Raw genomic sequence first — 19,678 nt, 5'->3', positions numbered from 1 at the left:
TGGAGACAGACGGACAGACAGACATGCAGACAGACAGACAGACAGACAGACAGACAGACATGCAGACAGACATACAGACAGAAGGACAGACAGACAGACAGAGAGACAGACAGACATGCACACAGACAGACAGACAGACAGGCATGGAGACAGACGGACAGACAGGCAGGCAGACAAACAGACAGACAGGCAGGCAGACAGACAGACAGACAATGGTCCTGATACCCTAGCACACTGTCTGTCTGTCTGTCTGGTCCTGATATATCACCATGATACTGTACTGGACTGCACTGGATTACCAGCACTGTGGATTGATTCATACAATCAACACTGATACCATTATAATGTTATGACTTCACTACTGTGGTACCACTCTATCAATGGCATCCCATTGTAGCTCCATTTGCTTCAGTATCCATTCTTGGTCAGTTGACAGCTGTCAGTTCTGAGACTTGCAGCAGAGGGATGCAGCTATAATAGAGTGACTCATATGTGACAGTGGTTTGAATAATGCATGCCATGTTTCAGCCCTGTGCCACCAAAGTGTGTGCTTTAGATGGCAGGTGTTTCTAATGTTCGGGGTTCTCCTCTCTGTTCTCTATATTGCCAGCTGTTGAATACTCAGGAGGAGATGCATCTCTCCAGTTTTCCTATCATTGCAATGGATGAGTTCCAAGAGATTTGTAATCGTCATGGTAACTCTTCACACTCGGTGGTGGAGTGAGGGGAGGGGGGGCTGGTTGCTCTGGTGTTTAGAGCTGAGGGACTGGACTGTGTTTAACTGACTGTGTTAACCAGACTGGAGGAGCCTAACAGAGTTGGGTGACTGGGAGCCAAGAGCCAGTTTCAGTATAATACATCTCAAGCACATTCTTTATTTCTTTCCTCTCTCTCCCTTTCTCTCCCTCTCGCTCCTCCTCTCTCCCTCTCTCTCTCTCTCTCTCTCTCTCTCGCTCTCTCTCTCTCTCCTCCTCTCTCCCTCTCTCCTCTCTCTCTCCTCCTCTCTTTCACTCTCTCTCTCTCCTCTCTCTCATCCTCTCTCTCTCTCTCTCTCTCGCTCTCTCTGTCTCTCCTCATCTCTCTCTAGTTGTCTTGCTCTTGGTAGAGTGTCACTCAGCTCTCCCTCTGTTCCGCTGGTTTCCACGGAAACTGCCAAGACGATTCGCTTTCCTTTCACAGAATCTTCAAACAGCACCGAGCACTTCATCAAGCGACAGTGTCTTCAAGCACTGCTTAATATTGCATGTGCTGAAGACACTGTCAAAGGGGGAAGGGAACAATCATTAAAAAAAACCCTTTCAAATACAATTTGTTTTCTACCCAATATGAAATCCCCAGAGTTGCCTGCAAACCATTTACTAAAGATTAACATTCATGGAGTCTGAACTGCTCCCTCCCTCCCTCTCTCACCCCCTTAAGAGAAAAGAGCACTCCCTCAGTCCAGTCCAGGGCAGGCTTGAGGCATGGGGACTGAACTGCTCCCTCCCTCCCTCACCCCCCTAAGAGAAAGGGTGCTCCCTCCAGCCCAGGGCAGGCTTGATCCATGGAGACTGAACTGCTCCCTCCTTCACCCCCTAAGAGAACGAAAGGGTGCTCCCTCCAGTCTAGAGCAGGCTTGAGGCATGGAGACTGAACTGCTCCCTCCCTCCCTCACCCCCCTAAGAGAAAGGGTGCTCCCTCCAGCCCAGGGCAGGCTTGATGCATGGAGACTGAACTGCTCCCTCCTTCACCCCCTAAGAGAACGAAAGGGTGCTCCCTCCAGTCTAGAGCAGGCTTGAGGCATGGAGACTGAACTGCTCCCTCCCTCCCTCACCCCCCTAAGAGAAAGGGTGCTCCCTCCAGCCCAGGGCAGGCTTGATGCATGGAGACTGAACTGCTCCCTCCTTCACCCCCTAAGAGAACGAAAGGGTGCTCCCTCCAGTCCAGGGCAGGCTTGAGGCATGGGGACTGAACTGCTCCCTCCCTCCCTCACCCCCCTAAGAGAAAGGGTGCTCCCTCCAGCCCAGGGCAGGCTTGATGCATGGAGACTGAACTGCTCCCTCCTTCACCCCCTAAGAGAACGAAAGGGTGCTCCCTCCAGTCTAGAGCAGGCTTGAGGCATGGAGACTGAACTGCTCCCTCCCTCCCTCACCCCCCTAAGAGAAAGGGTGCTCCCTCCAGCCCAGGGCAGGCTTGATGCATGGAGACTGAACTGCTCCCTCCTTCACCCCCTAAGAGAACGAAAGGGTGCTCCCTCCAGTCCAGGGCAGGCTTGAGGCATGGGGACTGAACTGCTCCCTCCCTCCCTCACCCCCCTAAGAGAAAGGGTGTTCCCTCCAGCCCAGGGCAGGCTTGATGCATGGAGACTGAACTGCTCCCTCCTTCACCCCCTAAGAGAACGAAAGGGTGCTCCCTCCAGTCTAGAGCAGGCTTGAGGCATGGAGACTGAAATGCTCCTTCCATCCCTCCCTCCCTCACCCCCTAAGAGAAAGGGTGGTCTTTCATTCATTCTTTCTTTTTCTTTCTTTCTGAAATGAAAGGAGCACGATAGTTGGAGACTGCAGTTTTAATTCTCGATGTGTTGAAAGCCTCAGAAGAGGTCTACAAACAAAGAGTCAGTCACTTCAGTTTGCAGATTTGTTATTCTGAAGTCACATGTGACTCTACTCTGCCCTTTTCAGAAAGCACAGCAATTTCTCTTTACCCTTTAGAGGTAAGTGAACACATATTATAACCAGGTAACATGAGAATATTGATTACTACAGGATCACTGCTTCAGTCCAGCAAAGTGCAGTCTGACTTGGTTAAATTCTAAAACGTGTATGTTTTTAAAGTGAATGACTGCAATGTTTTATGCATTGGTGGAAGTGGAGGCCATGAAATGTTACTTATTTGTTGGATTTCAATTGAATTGGATCTATTTAAGTACAATGTACAGCTATGGCCAAAAGTTCTGAATTTTAGAATTAGAGTTTCTAATAATGTGTAAAAAAAAATGTAATTGTATGTAAAAAATAATGTGATATCTTGTAACAATTGTAAGTCGCCAGTTTTCTTCCAGGACAACCTTGTACTTGGCTTGATTCATGCCAAAGCTGCCCGATTCCAGCCTTGCTGAAGCACCCCCAGATCATCACCGATCCTCCACCACATTTCACAGTGGGTGCGAGACACTGTGGCTTGTAGGCCTCTCCAGGTCTCCGTCTAACCATTAGACGACAAGGTGTTGGGCAAAGCTGAAAATTGGACTCATCTGGGGGTGCTTCAGCAAGGCTGGAATCGGGCAGATTTGTCTTTGTGAAGGACGCATGAATCAAGCCAAGTACAAGGTTGTCCTGGAAGAAAACTTGCTTCCTTCTGCTCTGACAATGTTCCCCAACTCTGAGGATTGGTTTTTCCAGCAGGACAATGCTCCATGCCACACAGCCAGGTCAATCAAGGTGTGGATGGAGGACCACCAGATCAAGACCCTGTCATGGCCAGCCCAATCTCCAGACCTGAACGCCATTGAAAACCTCTGGAATGTGATCAAGAGGAAGATGGATGGTCACAAGCCATCAAACAAAGCCGAGCTGCTTGAATTTTTGCACCAGGAGTGGCATAAAGTCACCCAACATCAATGTGAAAGACCGGTGGAGAGCATGCCAAGACGCATGAAAGCTGTGCTTGAAAATCAGGGCTATTCCACCAAATATTGATTTCTGAACTCTTCCCAAGTTAAAACATTAGTATTGTGTTGTTTAAAAATCAATATGAACTTATTTTCTTTGCATTATTCGAGGTCTGACAACACTGCATCTTTTTTGTTATTTTGACCAGTTGTCATTTTCTGCAAATAAATGCTCTAAATGACAATATTTTTATTTGAAATTTGGGAGAAATGTTGTCAGTAGTTTATAGAATAAAACAAAAATGTTCATTTTACCCAAACACATACCTATAAATAGTAAAACCAGAGAAACTGATAATTTTGCAGTGGTCTCTTAATTTTTTCCAGAGCTGTATGTATATATATATATATATATATATATATATATATATATATATATATATATATATATATATATGATTAGATCTTTTATTTAACCTTGTGTAATCAAAGAAACTACAAAATGATATTGAAAAAGTCTACCGGAAGCCATAATAGTAGTACAGTAGAATTTCATGTTAGATTTCGAAATGTGTCCTTTTTCAATTATTGTCAGTTTTTAGTTAAGTATGTGGGAAAACTACAAAGAGGTGTGTCAATCAATATGTTAACATTATTCATTCGAAGCAAAATTAGTTCATTCTATAGGGTGATGCAAAACCTTTTGCCAGAGCTGTAGGAGGAAAATGTATTGAAAATATCATATGAGAGTGAAATCTATTGGAAATATCATATGAGAGTGAAATCTATTGGTAAACCTGTTTAATATGAGTGACTTTTGACATAAGCAGAGCAAGGTAGGTGTAAAATGTTCAGAGAGATAAAGCATGTGCAGAGATGTATGGGATGAAAGATGGTAAGCAATTAACCACAGTAGGCTTGTACGAGAGATTGGTTTAGCAGTTGCTATCCCCTTGACTGGAGCAACAGCTAAAGGTCTCAGTTCAATTGATAATTAGTAAGATAACAAATAAAAAGACTGTAGTCAGGTATGTCCTAAGCCCATATAGTATAAATACCAGGCATGGAGGCGACAGACAGAGAAGCCTCTAATACCTCCAGGATCATCGTGGGCTATCGGTGAATCAGTCTGAGGGCTCTCTCCAGGGTTTCAAGCAATCTCATCAACTGCCTGTCTGTCTCATCTTTACAGCGTAACAAAGTAGTTCATGTTTAGCTAAATTCAGAAACCTCACAAATTTGCAACTCTGTAAGCCTTACACTAATACTCCAGCACTGACCGACTGATTTCTCCCATTTCTTTGGAGAGTTACTCATTAGTTATATATCAATGCACTATTGTCACCTGATAGTCCATTTTTTTTTTGCTATGTCTCAAGAGCTTGCAAAGTTTGCTGATCAGACTTCATCTTCTGAGCTCTGAGTTTTGTAACAGCTGAGCTAATGCACCAGCATTGACCTTAAACCCTCATGCACTCGCTCATTTCATACTGATGTCTCAGCGGACCAGGAGGAGGTTCATGGTCACACTCCGATGTACCAGATTAGAAATCAGACATGCTTCTGACAGCCATATGGGAGCCTATTAAGGAGGCAATGCGGTCCAGTGGTTAAAGTCCAGGGCTTGTCACCAGAAGGTTCAAATCCCACCTCTGCCACTGACTGACTCACTGCGTGTGACCCTGAGTGAGTCACTTCACCTCCTTGTGCTCCGTCCTGCGGATGAGATGTTAAATCAACGTCCTATTGGAAGTGACTCTGCATATAATGCACAGTTCACAGCCTGCCTCTCTAAAGCGCTTTGTGATGGTGGTCCACTATGAAAGGCGCTATATAATAATAAAGATATCATTATGATGATATACGCAGTGACAATCAGGATGCTCTTGAAGTCAGGCAGCTACTTGGCTGAGAACACAGGCTGCTATCCAAGCGTCTCAGCGCCATGCTGTGGGAACATATTTGAGCGTTCAAACTGAATTGAATTGACCTCATTATGGGTTGTAGCTCCTGCTCAGCGGCAATGTGATGCTTAAAGACATATTGAAATGAGTCCTTTACTGTGTGCCAGAGAGCGACATTTCTGAAATAGAATTGTGTCTAATTGCCATCTGCTCCCCAACACCCGTATTCAAAGCTCCTTCTCCTCTCCCCTCCGTGCTGCCTCCCTTCTTCTCATCCCCTGCTGGGGCTGCATGTCCTGGTATCCCGCTCTGTGGAGTTCTCCACGGACCGTTTTTGATGAAACTGGCTGCTCGCGCCCCAGGTTGAAATTTGCAGTCAATTGATCTGCAGTTGCTCGCCTGTTTTGCCTTGCACTTCTAATTAATGCACAGATATCACGATCTTGGAGTATGCGCTTCCGCCCACTGTTGCCCTTTGCTGATGATGTCTTTCCCTTGGAGTTCCATGCCCACATCACCTTAGACACCGTTGCTCGTGAAACATCAGCAAGTTGAGCTGTCTCCTCTTGCAGCCATGCTAGCCATAATTATAGGCAACCAGGCCTGTCCAGCATTTTTATACATGACCCTAAGCATGCTGGGATGTTATTTGCTTAATTAACGCATGAGCCACACCTGTGTGGAAGCCCTTGCTTTCAATATACTTGGTGTCCCTCATTTACCCAGGTGTCTCCATTTTTTTGTCCACTACCTGTACATTGTTACATATACCTAGAGAAGTGCTTCTACAATTGTGATGGCATTCTGTATGCTCTTTATGTGGGGTTATATAGTAATGTAATGTTAATACCAAGCTTGATCACAAATAGATGCAAAGTTTTTCAGATATATATAGGAATACACGCAGCATGTGTAAATGCATTAGAACATCCATTGCTTCTATTGCTTTGATTTGTTGTGCATATTTTAAATCTTGGACATTTTAAATAGTAAGAGAAAAGGAACATTTACATGGTAAAATGCATGAGACTTCTTACAAGTTGTTTAAGATGTCTAATTAAAGCACAGAGCGGTCTCACATTTTCACACACGAGTGCCTGTTGTTTCTACTGATTACTGAGCGGAAATTGAGATTCTCACACCCAGAGGTTTTCATGCAAGCGGGTCTATAGAGGAGATCAATGACACATCTTGAGGGGTTCTGATGCACTTACACATGGCTGTCCATGGATACATACCTGCGGTGGATAATTAGATGGAAGAACATTGACTTGAAAGTGTTGATTCAATACAACCATCCTCATTTCACTGAGGTTGCTATTTACTTTGCAAAAGTCAAAGTAGATTCATTTTAATGTAACATTTTGCTAAATCTCGAAATATCTGTATTATCTGTATTAAATCCAATTCTACCTTTTAAAGGAGGGGCTTGTTTCTTAGAGGGATTCAGCCTCATGGCTGGCTTGTCAAATGGAATTAGACAGGTAATGTAATTAGTGTTGACTCGCTATGGAGGCACCTGCTTTTGATCAGATGCTAATTAGCTATTTAGCTGGAGGTTCTAATTAGACTGGGTAGGGGGTGAGAGGGATGGAGACAAGATGTTGATTAGCTGTGGGAAAGATGTCAAAGACAACAGCGTATTCACAGGCCTCTCATTCCTACAGACAGACAGACAGACAGGCAGGCAGACAGACAGACAGGCAGGCAGTCAGACAGGCAGGCAGACAGTCAGACAGACAGGCAGACAGTCAGACAGTCAGACAGACAGGCAGACAGTCAGACAGACAGACAGACAGGCACACAGACAGATCAGACAGGCAGACAGACAGGCAGGCAGACAGACAGACAGACAGGCAGACAGACAGACAGGCAGGCAGACAGTCAGACAGACAGACAGACAGTCAGACAGACAGACAGACAGGCACACAGACAGATCAGACAGGCAGACAGACAGACAGACAGGCAGGCAGACAGACAGACAGACAGGCAGACAGACAGACAGGCAGGCAGACAGTCAGACAGACAGACAGACAGGCAGACAGTCAGACAGACAGACAGACAGACAGGCACACAGACAGATCAGACAGACAGACAGACAGACAGACAGACAGACAGACAGACAGACAGACAGACAGTCAGACAGACAGACAGGCACACAGACAGATCAGACAGGCAGACAGACAGACAGACAGGCAGGCAGACAGACAGACAGACAGGCAGACAGACAGACAGGCAGGCAGACAGTCAGACAGACAGGCAGACAGTCAGACAGACAGACAGACAGGCACACAGACAGATCAGACAGGCAGACAGACAGACAGACAGACAGGCAGGCAGACAGTCAGACAGACAGACAGACAGGCAGACAGTCAGACAGACAGACAGACAGACAGGCACACAGACAGATCAGACAGACAGACAGACAGACAGACAGACAGACAGACAGACAGGCAGACAGTCAGACAGACAGACAGGCACACAGACAGATCAGACAGGCAGACAGACAGACAGGCAGGCAGACAGACAGACAGACAGGCAGGCAGACAGTCAGGCAGACAGACAGACAGACAGACAGTCAGGCAGACAGACAGACAGACAGACAGACAGACACTGGGCTAATTTACTGGCCTCTCATTCCTACAGACAGACAGACAGACAGACAGACAGACAGACAGTCGGGCAGACAGACAGACAGACAGACACTGGGCTAATTCACTGGCCTCTCATTCCTACAGGCAGACAGACAGACAGTCAGGCAGACAGACAGACAGACAGACACTGGGCTAATTTACTGGCCTCTCATTCCTACAGACAGACAGACAGACAGACAGACAGACTGTCGGGCAGACAGACAGACAGACAGACACTGGGCTAATTCACTGGCCTCTCATTCCTACAGACAGACAGACAGACAGACACTGGGCTAATTCACTGGCCTCTCATTCCTACAGGCAGACAGACAGACAGACAGACAGACACTGGGCTAATTTACTGGCCTCTCATTCCTACAGACAGACAGACAGACAGACAGACAGGCAGACAGACAGCCTTTCCTCCCTGGAGGCCTGGGTTTCAATCTGCCAGCCCCCTTCATTGAAATGTCTTGTTGGTTATGATCACACTGCTGTTAACATCACTCCCAGTTAACAGCCATGCAACTCACTTAATAACACTTAATTCAATACAAGCACGTGTTGCTCTGCAGGATGGCAATGCTGTGAATATAAAGCTTGGTAGCGCAATATTTGAATGCTGTTTTTGCTGCTTTCTTTTCATTATTACAGTGTGTATATACACAGTGTAACAGATCATTAATATGTATCAGTCTTTGTAAGAATTATAGCCAGGTGCCTAGCTTCACAGGGGTGTTTTTACTCAACGGAAGGTAACTGTCATAAATATAGAGCTATGGATATTATATAACCTATGGGGACTGCCTGAATTATTTTTGGTGCCTCCATACAAAGGGGAATTGATGGATTGAGTCCTTACCCTCGCCACAGTCCATAACTACCTAAATAAATCAGTATTAAATTAGAACGATTCATAATGCATTTCTTTCTATTTCAATTCTCAATTGTTCGGGGTCTGCAGACAGGACTAAAAAAAAAAAAAATACAGCCGTGTGTTAACACTGCCCTCTACTGGTAAGATTGTGCCATTGCAAGTAGAAGGAGGAGCGTCAATACAGCCTAGTTACGCAGAAGCAGAGAGATCCAGGGCAAGGTTTAACTACATTGAATTTGAAACAAGCAGAGCGAGGTGTAATGTGCAGACCCCAGTTACACTATGTGACTGGCATACAGGGATAGCCACACACATGCTGTGTCTATGAAGCCAAAGGCAGACTGAATTTCCCAGGCACTCCTCCACAAGAAAATAGAGTCCTAGAAATAATGACATAATATTATTTTTAGATGGACAATTAAAAAAAAAACGAGGTTGCACTGGCAGGTCACACAGCAGATCAATTCAACAGAAAAATGATCTGGAAACAACGAGATATGTTCATATATTTTGAAGTTCTTTTTTTTAAAATAACGTTTTCTTTTCCAGAGTTTCTTTCCAAACCAGTGCTATGCTCCACTCCTCCGCTGTTTCATACAGTGTCGATGTGAAAGCCTCTTGTTAATTAGCACGCTCCCCTTGCGGGTGTTGAACCCGCCTCCTGTGTGCTGCTCCTGTTCCCTGCAGCCTTTGTTCTCCCACGTTATCCCGGTAAGATGGGTAGAGCGACCGGGGCGTCTACTCAACCTCACTGCGGCAGCCTGCCTGCTCTGTGGGGCTGCAGATTTCATGCGCACCCTGCTCCCTCCAGTGGTCATTCCAGGTACTGTTCAGAAAGTTCAAACTAAATTATTATTATTATTATTATTATTATTATTATTATTTATTAGCAGACGCCCTTATCCAGGGCGACTTACAATTGTTACAAGATATCACATTATTTTCACATACAATTACCCATTTATACAGTTGTGTTTTTACTGGAGCAATCTAGGTAAAGTACCTTGCTCAAGGGTACAGCAGCAGTGTCCCCCACCTGGGGATTGAACCCACGACCCTCCGGTCAAGAGTCCAGAGCCAAAATCAGCTAATACAGGCAAATGTATTAGATTTAATTGGTGGATAATAATGTTTTTCAGATTTATCTGTTAGGTAAATGCTGAATCGGCAATCGCCGTACCAAATAAATCAGTGTGTGTGTGTGTATATATATATATATAGTACTGTGCAAAAGTTTTAGGCAGGTGTGAAAAAATGCTGTAAAGTAAGAATGCTTTCAAAAATAGACATGTTAATAGTTTATATTTATCAATTAACTAAATGCAAAGTGAGTGAACAGAAGAAAAATCAAAATCAAATCCATATTTGGTGTGACCACCCTTTGCCTTCAAAACAGCATCAGTTCTTCTAGGTACACTTGCACAAAGTCAGGGATTTTGTAGGCATATAGTCAGGTGTATGATTAAACAATTATACCAAACAGGTGCTAATGATCATCAATTCAATATGTAGGTTGAAACACAATCATTAACTGAAACAGAAACAGCTGTGTAGGAGGAATAAAACTGGATGATACGCCTCTGTGGTTTGTGTTTTCTGTTATTTTTCCAAGGTGCATATACAGAACTCTATACTGACCATCCATGACTATAAACCACCCAGCAGCGTATTTATCTATAAGGCTGTTCCAAATAAAACAGTTGCTGGTCGGATTCACAGATTTCGTTTCATTATATGTATTGACATTAATTATGTTACTAACGAATGCTTCCAGCCTTTTATTATTATTATTATTATTATTATTATTTATTTCTTAGCAGACGCCCTTATCCAGGGCGACTTACAATCATAAGCAAATACATTTCAAGTGTTACAATACAAGTAATACAATAAGAACAAGAAATACAATAACTTTTGTTCAAGCAAAGTACAAGTGTGACAAACCACAATTCAATAATACAGCAGGTAATAGTGATAGTTACATCAGGATATGATTAAATAGTGATAGTTACATCAGGATATGATTAGATACAAAATACTACAGGTTAAACACTTGGCAGATTACAGTATTCTGAAGTACAGGATCAAATGCAGTAAAATAGGGGGCAGATAAGAGCAAAATAAAGCACATTTACATGAAGGGTGATAGTGTCCCAGGATACACACAGAGGAGTTCTACAGGTGCTGTTTGAAGAGGTGAGTCTTAAGGAGGCGCCGGAATGTGGTCAGGGACTGGGCAGTCCTGACATCTGTAGGATTTGCAATACAAATCTGATTTACAATGTTTATGGAACTGTGATTTAGAATGAGGGTTCACTGGCTTTAATGCAACTGTGAAAAATACAGATTTGTATGAAACATGTTTTTAATAATGCACATGCCTACACCTCATACTTTGTCATTTTTGGAAGTGATTTAGAATAAACACTTAGCGCACCCCCACTGCTTCTGGAGTGTTGATGTGTTATGCAAATGAACTCAAACCACCGGAACGGAAAATCTTGGAACATTGTCCAAATAGACAAATTAGTGATTGCCTAATTTAATTGATGACTTTAACAGGACACACAAGCAATGTCATTTAAAATAGTAAGAGAAAAGGAACAGAGCCACAAATAGTAAAATGCAGGAGAAGTTGTTTCAGATGCCTAATTAAAGCACAGAGCGGTCTCACATTTTCACACACGAGTGCCTGTTGTTTCTGTATCACTGATTACTGAGTGGAAATTGAGATTCTCACACCCAGAGGTTTTCATGCAGGCAGGTATATAAAGGAGATCAATGACACATCTTGGTGTGTTTTGATAAATGTGCTGTATATTAATAAAGCAGCATACAGTTACAGGCCTGCTGTAGGAATGATATCATAGGAGGCTCTGTGGTCCAATCAGCACCTGTGTTGGTAAAAACCAGAGCCCAAGAACCACGTCACCAACACTGACTCGCTCACCTTGAGAACCCTTCATGTTCTTTGTTCTCCTTTTAAACTTTGATCTGCAAGACTAGGGGTTCCTTTAACCCCATTGTATAGGACACTGGGACAATATGGTCAGGCAGGTGACCTTGAGGATTAAAAAGGGAAGGTGCGGCTCTCCCTGGGGTAACTACAAACATTTACAAGAGCGCTCCTAGTCCAGCCTGCCACCCTCTGTGCTTCCTGCAGCTTTTCATATAAACCTGGATCTATTTGCCGAATTGAACATTTAACACGCAAAAAAATACATTTTAAAGGTACATTTTTATGTCCTATTATTCAAATCTGGACTCTTGATAACAATAGATGCAGATAGTAAACACAGATATTCCTTTACAAAAGGTCACGTAGCACTAAAACAATCCAGTCAAATTGAAGGCATCGATAAATATCAAATAAGAGACGCATTGAAAACACTTATTTGCATTAAGCATGTAGAGACCATTGGTATTGTGACAATTCAGAGGACTGCCAGCAGGTGGCAGCACTTTACCTAGTAAAGTCACTGTGGTTCTGCTGTGGAGGAGCCTGATTAACGCTGTAGATTGAAATGCATTGCAAACTATTTACATATAAATGGAATTTTAGAACCTTCAAGGGTTCCGGAACCCCCTTGCAGTGTTCAAGGGTTCCAGAGCCCCCTGCAGTGTTCACGAGAAAAGATTTACATTCGCTGCATCCGGTGTTGTCCAAGAAATATAATGAGAGCCTGCAATATATAACCAACATGGGATACAGCAAAGGAATCAAAGTATACTGCTTGTAAACCCTCCAGGGGGTACGTTTAGAGACACTTTAATAAATAGTTCTTATTTTCTTATTTCAAAATACAGCACTAAACATTAGTGTCACAATATAGTGCATTGACTAACAGACACATACATGGTTTATTGATATATGTTTAAAGTCAACCTGTCAACTATTTTTACTATTTAACTCAGTGACACACTTAAAGTTTAACCAACAGAAGGGAGTTACTAGTGGTTATTTTTATAGAGGACTCAGAAACAGAAATATAACAGAAATTCCACCTTGCTCAGGCTTGCTCAAAGACTGTACCTCAAAGGTAAAATATAATGGTGACTTTATAAAACATGTACAATATCTATGTAGAAACAGTAATTCATGATAAATAAGAACACAATTCATTGACAGAAATAACATTATACACATTCACTGTTACCTAGAGGGAAGTATTTTTCTCATATACACAGATACTACTGTTTTTCAATATTAACATATATTTTAAAATCTCTTTCCGACCTATAGCCTTCGATAAAAACTGAGAATAAAGGACCTTTCTCATAAGAACTATTGAATTTTACAGCCATGCTTTAGAGTGAGCTAGTACTAAGTCCTGGACTCAGAGTGTGACTATCAAAGAGTACCTGGTTCAGGTTTGAACCCCGATTCTGACTGAAGGCCGGTGTAGCGATGGCAAGAAAGCTTTGAGCTCGCTGGAGCGGAAGCCGTAGACCAGTGGATTGATGACCTGGGCTACCATGAAGACGCAGCTGTTAGCCGTGGTGAGCCCGGGCAGGAGAGAAGCCCCGATGGGGAGGGAGCTGTAGATAACGAAGATCACCACCGGGATCAGGTACAGACCCAGCTGGACCATGTGGAAGGAGATGGTTCTCCTAGCTCGCTGGTTCAGAGGGCTGATAATCCCTGCATGCATTGCTTCCTTCACGACAAGGCCATAGGAGGTGGTGATGATCAGGAAACAGACGAGGAACTGGAAGGAGAACAGAGCGAGGCGCCAGGAGGAGAGGAACGCGTGGACCTCCAAGGATTCCATGGTGCATTTGCCTTGGATTTCAAAGGTAACAGTGTGTCCAGCAAAGCCCGTTTGGAGGAGAAAGGTGAAACAAGGAAGAAGGCAAGAAGCCAGGGAGATGACCAGGACTCCCCGGCCAAGGTTCGTCTCAGAACACAGACCATCGTAGAGGAAAGGCCGGCACACCGCAAGGTAGCGGTCGATGGACATGGCAGCTAGGCTGTAGAGTTCGGCACCTCCAGCTGTGTTGGAGAGAAGCCAGACGATGGCGCAGGAGAAGAAGGAGATGTGGTGTTGGGAAAGGTGGAGAGAGGAGATGGTGGCTTGCATGAGAAAGTAGCAGGTCTGGCTGGTGGTCACGCAGGCTAGCAGGATGAAGCGGGCTTTTTCTCGGGTTTGTGGGCTACGGAGGAACACGGACAGGAAGAAGGTGCTGACCCCAGCTGAGAAGATGGCCCCCAAAGCCATGGAGGAAATCTGGATGGTACTGAGGCGGTCCTGTGTGAACCAGGAGGGCTGTGACTCATCGGGGTAGGGTTCTGTTGAGTTGAGACCTTGTGGGAATCCTGTAGAACTGGAAGTAGAGTTGAACCAAGATGTAGGACTTGAGGAAACTTCTAAACGTTCACTTTGCAAAGACATGGTGGATCTCAAAGTAGGCGGAGATGCCTTCTAAGCTTGGGTAGATAGATGTAAGTAGGTAGGTTTGTAGTCAGGAAGGTTGGCAGCTTGGCAGTCTAAGGTTTAATATCCTTAATATTGACTCTTGTATTCAAGCACTTTCAAATGATTTTTGGAGTAATCACATCAGAGAAGTAAATAGTTCTTAAGGTTGGATCTCAAATTGCTATACTAGTTTTAGATTTTTAACCAACTCTCTTTGTCACCCTCTCCCTGTTGTTTTCAGTATTCCAATTTGATTCAATTATATATTTTATTGGCAGTAAACCGACACGTATTGATAAGTATTGCCAACTGTGAATTCAGTTAAACTGTATATACTTTATTAGTGCCAATACAAAGCTAAAACTGTAACCCATAAAATACAGTGCAATTTGTGCAATAATAAATAAATGAATAAATAAATAAAATATATAAGTATGATGGATATTTGACGGAATATTTAAATGGTTATTTGAAAGAACTGCAAAATAATTTAGGCGTTTTAAGTGATATGAAGAAATTCTTAATTAAATAATGAGATGCCAAAGAAAGTCATTTCCGATATTTTCGGTAACAAAAAAGTATTCAAAAGTATCTATTTTTTTTATAATATTAGAAGTGAACATAAAATTTAAATCCTTTTTGTTTTGGTGTGAGAGAGACAGACTATATCTCCAGCGATGACCGAGAAAGATGATTACAGCAGTCTGCTGCAGTCGCACTAAATATTGTTAAAAAGTCTCAATGGACAGACTAATTAGTCCAAGACTCATTATTTGATTGTCGAAACATTTACTGAAAGATGAACAAGATAAAGTCCAGGAAAATGTAGAAAACTGATGACACAGTGATATCCAAAGCCGTCCAGTGTCCAATGTGCAGGGCAGCTGTGTGGACAGATCCAGTGTTGTCTTGGACAATTCGAAAAAGGTTACAGGTACAGTTTCCGGTTTAAAATCGAGGCTATTCAGAATTAGAAAAGATTAAAATTAGTGGTTGCTTCTTCCAATAATACTCCAAGCGCGAGGAGCCTGTGACTTGATGGAGAGATTGGCAGAGAGCAGGAGTCCGAGTGTGTAGCTGGGCATTCAGCATTCAACATGTACCAACTAAGCACAGGAGACAAGGTAGAGGTGAACTTTGTGAAGAGGAGTAATAGGAGAGAGGGAGAGGGAGGGGCATTTGAATGCCTCATTATCATAGTGCAGATTTACAGTCTATAGAAGTTTATAGAAGTTGTTGCTGGTTCTTGGTAGCTAATCATAGAGGGAAAAGACACAGGGGGCATAGTAAAGCATAGGGACGCATGGTAAAGCATGGAGGGGTACAGTAAAGCATAGAAAAGCTGCAACATTTCTGTGGAGATTTGCCTGTCGGAGAGGTAGGGAATGAGAGAGGAATGAAAGGACTGAGAGAGGGGAATGGAGAGAGGAGGGGCAGATGAAAATTGGAGGGAGAGAGAGAGAGAGAGAGAGAGAGAGAGAGAGAGAGAGAGAGAGAGAGAGAGAGAGAGAGAGAGAGATGGAGCTGTAGGGAGGAAAGGAAGACAATTAAAGAAGAAAGAAAGAGAGGGATGAAGTAGAAAAGAGTTGAAGAGAGACAGGGGAGGGGAAGGAGCAGCAGGGGGAGGGGGATAGGAAAAGGTGATTGAGGGAAGGAGAGGGATAGAGAGATGGGGAGAAGGGGGACAGGGGGAGAGGAAGATGACAGAGAGCGAGGTGAGGAGGTGTTGAGAGGGATTGCCAGGTTACAGGTACAGCAGAGAGTTTTTTTTTTAATGAGCAAACAGCATGACAGCAGCAACAGCAGCGCAGCGCTTCGGTTAATTAAAACAGACCCGCTCTCATTAACTCAGAGTAATTACCCCAGACACAGACCAGCCTCTTCACTGATCACAAAGAGGAACTCCAGGCAACCTCAGTCAAGAGGCATTAGCACTAAGGAATGAAGTCATAATACAAAACAAAATCATCCACTCACACACATCCTTTGCAACTAACTGAACACAGCAATCGTTTTTCCAACTGATCAAATATACCTTCGCTCTCCTTCACTTCTCTGGCGATTCCATTAAAATGTCAAAGCAAATTAGCAGTTATGGCTGTCTAAAAATTCAGGCAAAGGTGTTTCCATGAAAATCCTTTTCTAGTGAAAAGAAACATTGCCAATTTGCTGACTTCACCCACATGAAAACCAGCCAGAGGTTGTGTGGTTAATATAGTGCTCCCCTTACCCAGAATCTTGTGAATCATTATTATGTATGGGTTGGCTGGGGTTTTATTTGATGGAAACGTTAGGAACAATTCTGAAGCTAAATAAAAGTAAGAAACCTTTATTATTTATTTAGCAGACGCCTTTATCCAAGGCGACTTACAGAGACCAGGGTGTGTGAACTATGCATCAGCTGCAGAGTCACTTACAACTACGTCTCACCCGAAAGACGGAGCACAAGGAGGTTAAGTGACTTGCTCAGGGTCACACAATGAGTCAGTGGCTGAGGTGGGATTTGAACCGGGGACCTCCTGGTCACAAGCCCCTTTCTTTAACCACTGGACCACACAGCCTCCTATAGTGGATATATAACAAATAAAAACAGCTTACTTTTAATGATCAATCCTCTATTACTATAAAGAAGCCCTACTGCTGTAAATATGTGGGGGGGGGGGGGGGGGGGGGGGGGGATGTAAGGTTGGCAAGGATGGGGTTAAATCTGCCCCTGCCAGCAATCACAGGTGTGGTCATTCCCCAATTAGGTAATTGATGCTAATTGGGGAGTGGCCATGTGTATAAAAGGAAGCAACATTGTTTGTTTGAACGTTTTATTTCAGCCCGTGTCCTGTTTATTTTGTTCCTAGTTTTGTTTTTGTTTAATAACCTTGTGCACCAGCATTTAAACGGCAGCTTTCTGTCTCAGGGTCTAATTCCTGCAGCTAACACACACATCAATAGACAGCTCTGCCTTGCATTAAATCTTCTGATTTAAGCCTAACCCATTTGTAACGGTATATATCGCGCAAAAAAGGTTTGCATATGAATTGCATTGCATCACATTGTAATGATGTGTAAGCACACATGTATTTACTAAACAACTACTATGTAAATACACAGTAATTACAAACACTGAATGTTAAGCGTTCTCTACTGTTGTATCAAGCCTCTTGTACGGCAGACAGAAAAAGTTATTTTGCTAGGAACTGATGGAACTGCTGTTGAAAGGTGTTGCCTGTATTGAGAATCTTTCTGCTCGTTTGTTCTGTTTTACAAGCAAACGATGCCGCAAGGACAGTGCTATCAACCCAATTCTCCTTTAAAGGGGAGCTCAAAATAACAAAGCTCTGTAAATGATCTGTTTGCATAACAAATGCGTTTCGCTGCGCCAGTGTTTAAAACTCAAGCGTTTGGGCAGGATTTCAGTTTTTTTGTCAGCTTAATACGTCAACTAGAAATGCAGTCCGCCACCATATTGGATCCTTTCCGGCTCCGCTGTACGTCATATCGTTGACAGCCCCCCCGCGCCAGTGAGCACCGGCAGGGTGAATTATGTCGCAAAAATAACTAAAGGAAAAACGGTAACAAACAGTATGTTTGTGTGGCTAAGCTTTTAAACCAAAAAAGCGCGGCGATAACAAAACAACGGCTACATAATACAGGAACGGGACACCCGCTCAATAGAATACTATGTGTGACTGTAGAGCGAGTCAACGACAGGACGTCACACGAAGCACGACTGAAGAGAGCTCCAATACATTCAATGTGCATTTGTTTTTAATGGTTTTTATGCGATATACTGCTCAAAGAGAGGCTGAAAAAAAAAATAGAGTTAACATGTTTTCAATTGGTTATATATTCATCTGCATTACAGTTACCCTTTAATGCACGTATTCATGTTCCCGTTACTGGGGCGCAGTTCACAAACAACACTGCTGTGTAAGTTTGGAGATGTTCTTCAGAGGCTCAACACATGAAAAGGTCACTTCGCAATTACATCTTCACAGCCCTGGCTTGGATTCTATTGACGGCAATGTAGCTTCGCTGTTAAGACCCCTGCAACCCCCCTGAGTATTTGAAAGGATCAGGACACTGAGCAAGCGTCCACGGATCACAAAGAGTAGCTCCAGTCTATTACACAATGCCATTGATACATTCGCTTGCCTAGGCTGTGCATCCTCTATACTCTACAATGCTGGGATCCAATTACCAGTGCCATGGTTTTGAAGCAGCTGTTATCTAGAATCCCTTATCATTGGAGACATGGCCGTCCTTCTGCTGGACAGCTGCATTGGTTTGTCCAACCAAGGCTGTGTGGTCCAGTGGTTAAAAAAATGGGCTGGTAACCAGGAGGTCCCAGGTTCAAATCCCACCTCAGCCAATGACTCATTGTGTGACCCTGAGCAAGTCACTTAACCTCCTTGTGCTCCGTCTTTCGGGTGAGACGTAATTGTAAGTGACTCTACAGCTGATGCATAGTTCACACACCCTAGTCTCTGTAAGTCACCTTGGATAAAGGTGTCTGCTAAATAAACAAATAATAATAATAATAATTAGTGCTTTGTAGGGGCTCTCCACAACAAGGTATTGGCACCCTACACTTAATATAAGATAACTCAAGAAAACATCTTAAATACAAGCATTTAATGAACATTAGCCACTCGTTAATATGACAAAGACCCCAAATCCACAATCTCTGGTAGTTTAACATATTTAAAAAAAGCACTTCAACAATTTCAAATATTTGCTGACAGATAACACTGTGCAGGCTCTGTTCTCGTCTCTGAATATCTATATTTGGACCAGGCTGTTTCAGTGATATTTATAGGGGCTGGCGAGAGGAGGGGAGGGGCAGGAAGGGTTAGAACACAGCGGTGCCAGGGGCAGGGAGGTAGACAGGCTGGCAGGCAGGCAGTGCACAGAAGCACTCACACACACTAACACACACGCACACATTCTCCAGGGTTTATCTGTGTGTAGATCATCTCAAAGGCTCCCCTTGGCTCCTCAATCACCGCTCAGGAAATCCGGAATGGTGCTGGCCAGCTGTCTAAAAACAAAGCCTATAGACGGGCTCTCTTTAAATGATAGATAGTAGTGTGTTTTTTTTAAAAACCTCACTTATCTTTTTTATGTTTTTTGCAACAGCTGAGTTATGTGTCTTTAATAACAGAATAGTTTCATAAATCATAAATACATTCATAAATTCGCCTTCTCGGTCTTAAATGTGCGGTTTTGAAAGAAGTGTGCTGATGCTCAGATTTTTCAAGTCA

General features: G+C 43.4%; 1 protein-coding gene across 1 annotated transcript; it reads right to left on the bottom strand.

The window, feature by feature from the left end:
* Positions 1-13,370: 13,370 nt before the first annotated feature.
* Positions 13,371-14,396, bottom strand: LOC117404521 (olfactory receptor 5AN1-like). Its single transcript, XM_034007389.3, has one exon. The coding sequence runs from the start codon at positions 14,394-14,396 to the stop codon at positions 13,371-13,373; it is 1,026 nt and encodes a 341-aa protein (XP_033863280.3).
* Between the last annotated feature and the right edge of the window lie 5,282 nt (positions 14,397-19,678).

The sequence above is a fragment of the Acipenser ruthenus genome, chromosome 48 (genome assembly GCF_902713425.1).
Source record: "Acipenser ruthenus chromosome 48, fAciRut3.2 maternal haplotype, whole genome shotgun sequence".
Taxonomy (NCBI): Eukaryota; Metazoa; Chordata; class Actinopteri; order Acipenseriformes; family Acipenseridae; genus Acipenser; species Acipenser ruthenus.
Note: the sequence above shows the minus strand (reverse complement) of the source record. Positions and strands in the feature narration are given on the sequence as shown.

Bases quoted from the DNA above. Each gene is read 5' to 3' on its own strand.
- LOC117404521 (XM_034007389.3), bottom strand. From the start codon at position 14,396: ATGTCTTTGCAAAGTGAACGTTTAGAAGTTTCCTCAAGTCCTACATCT.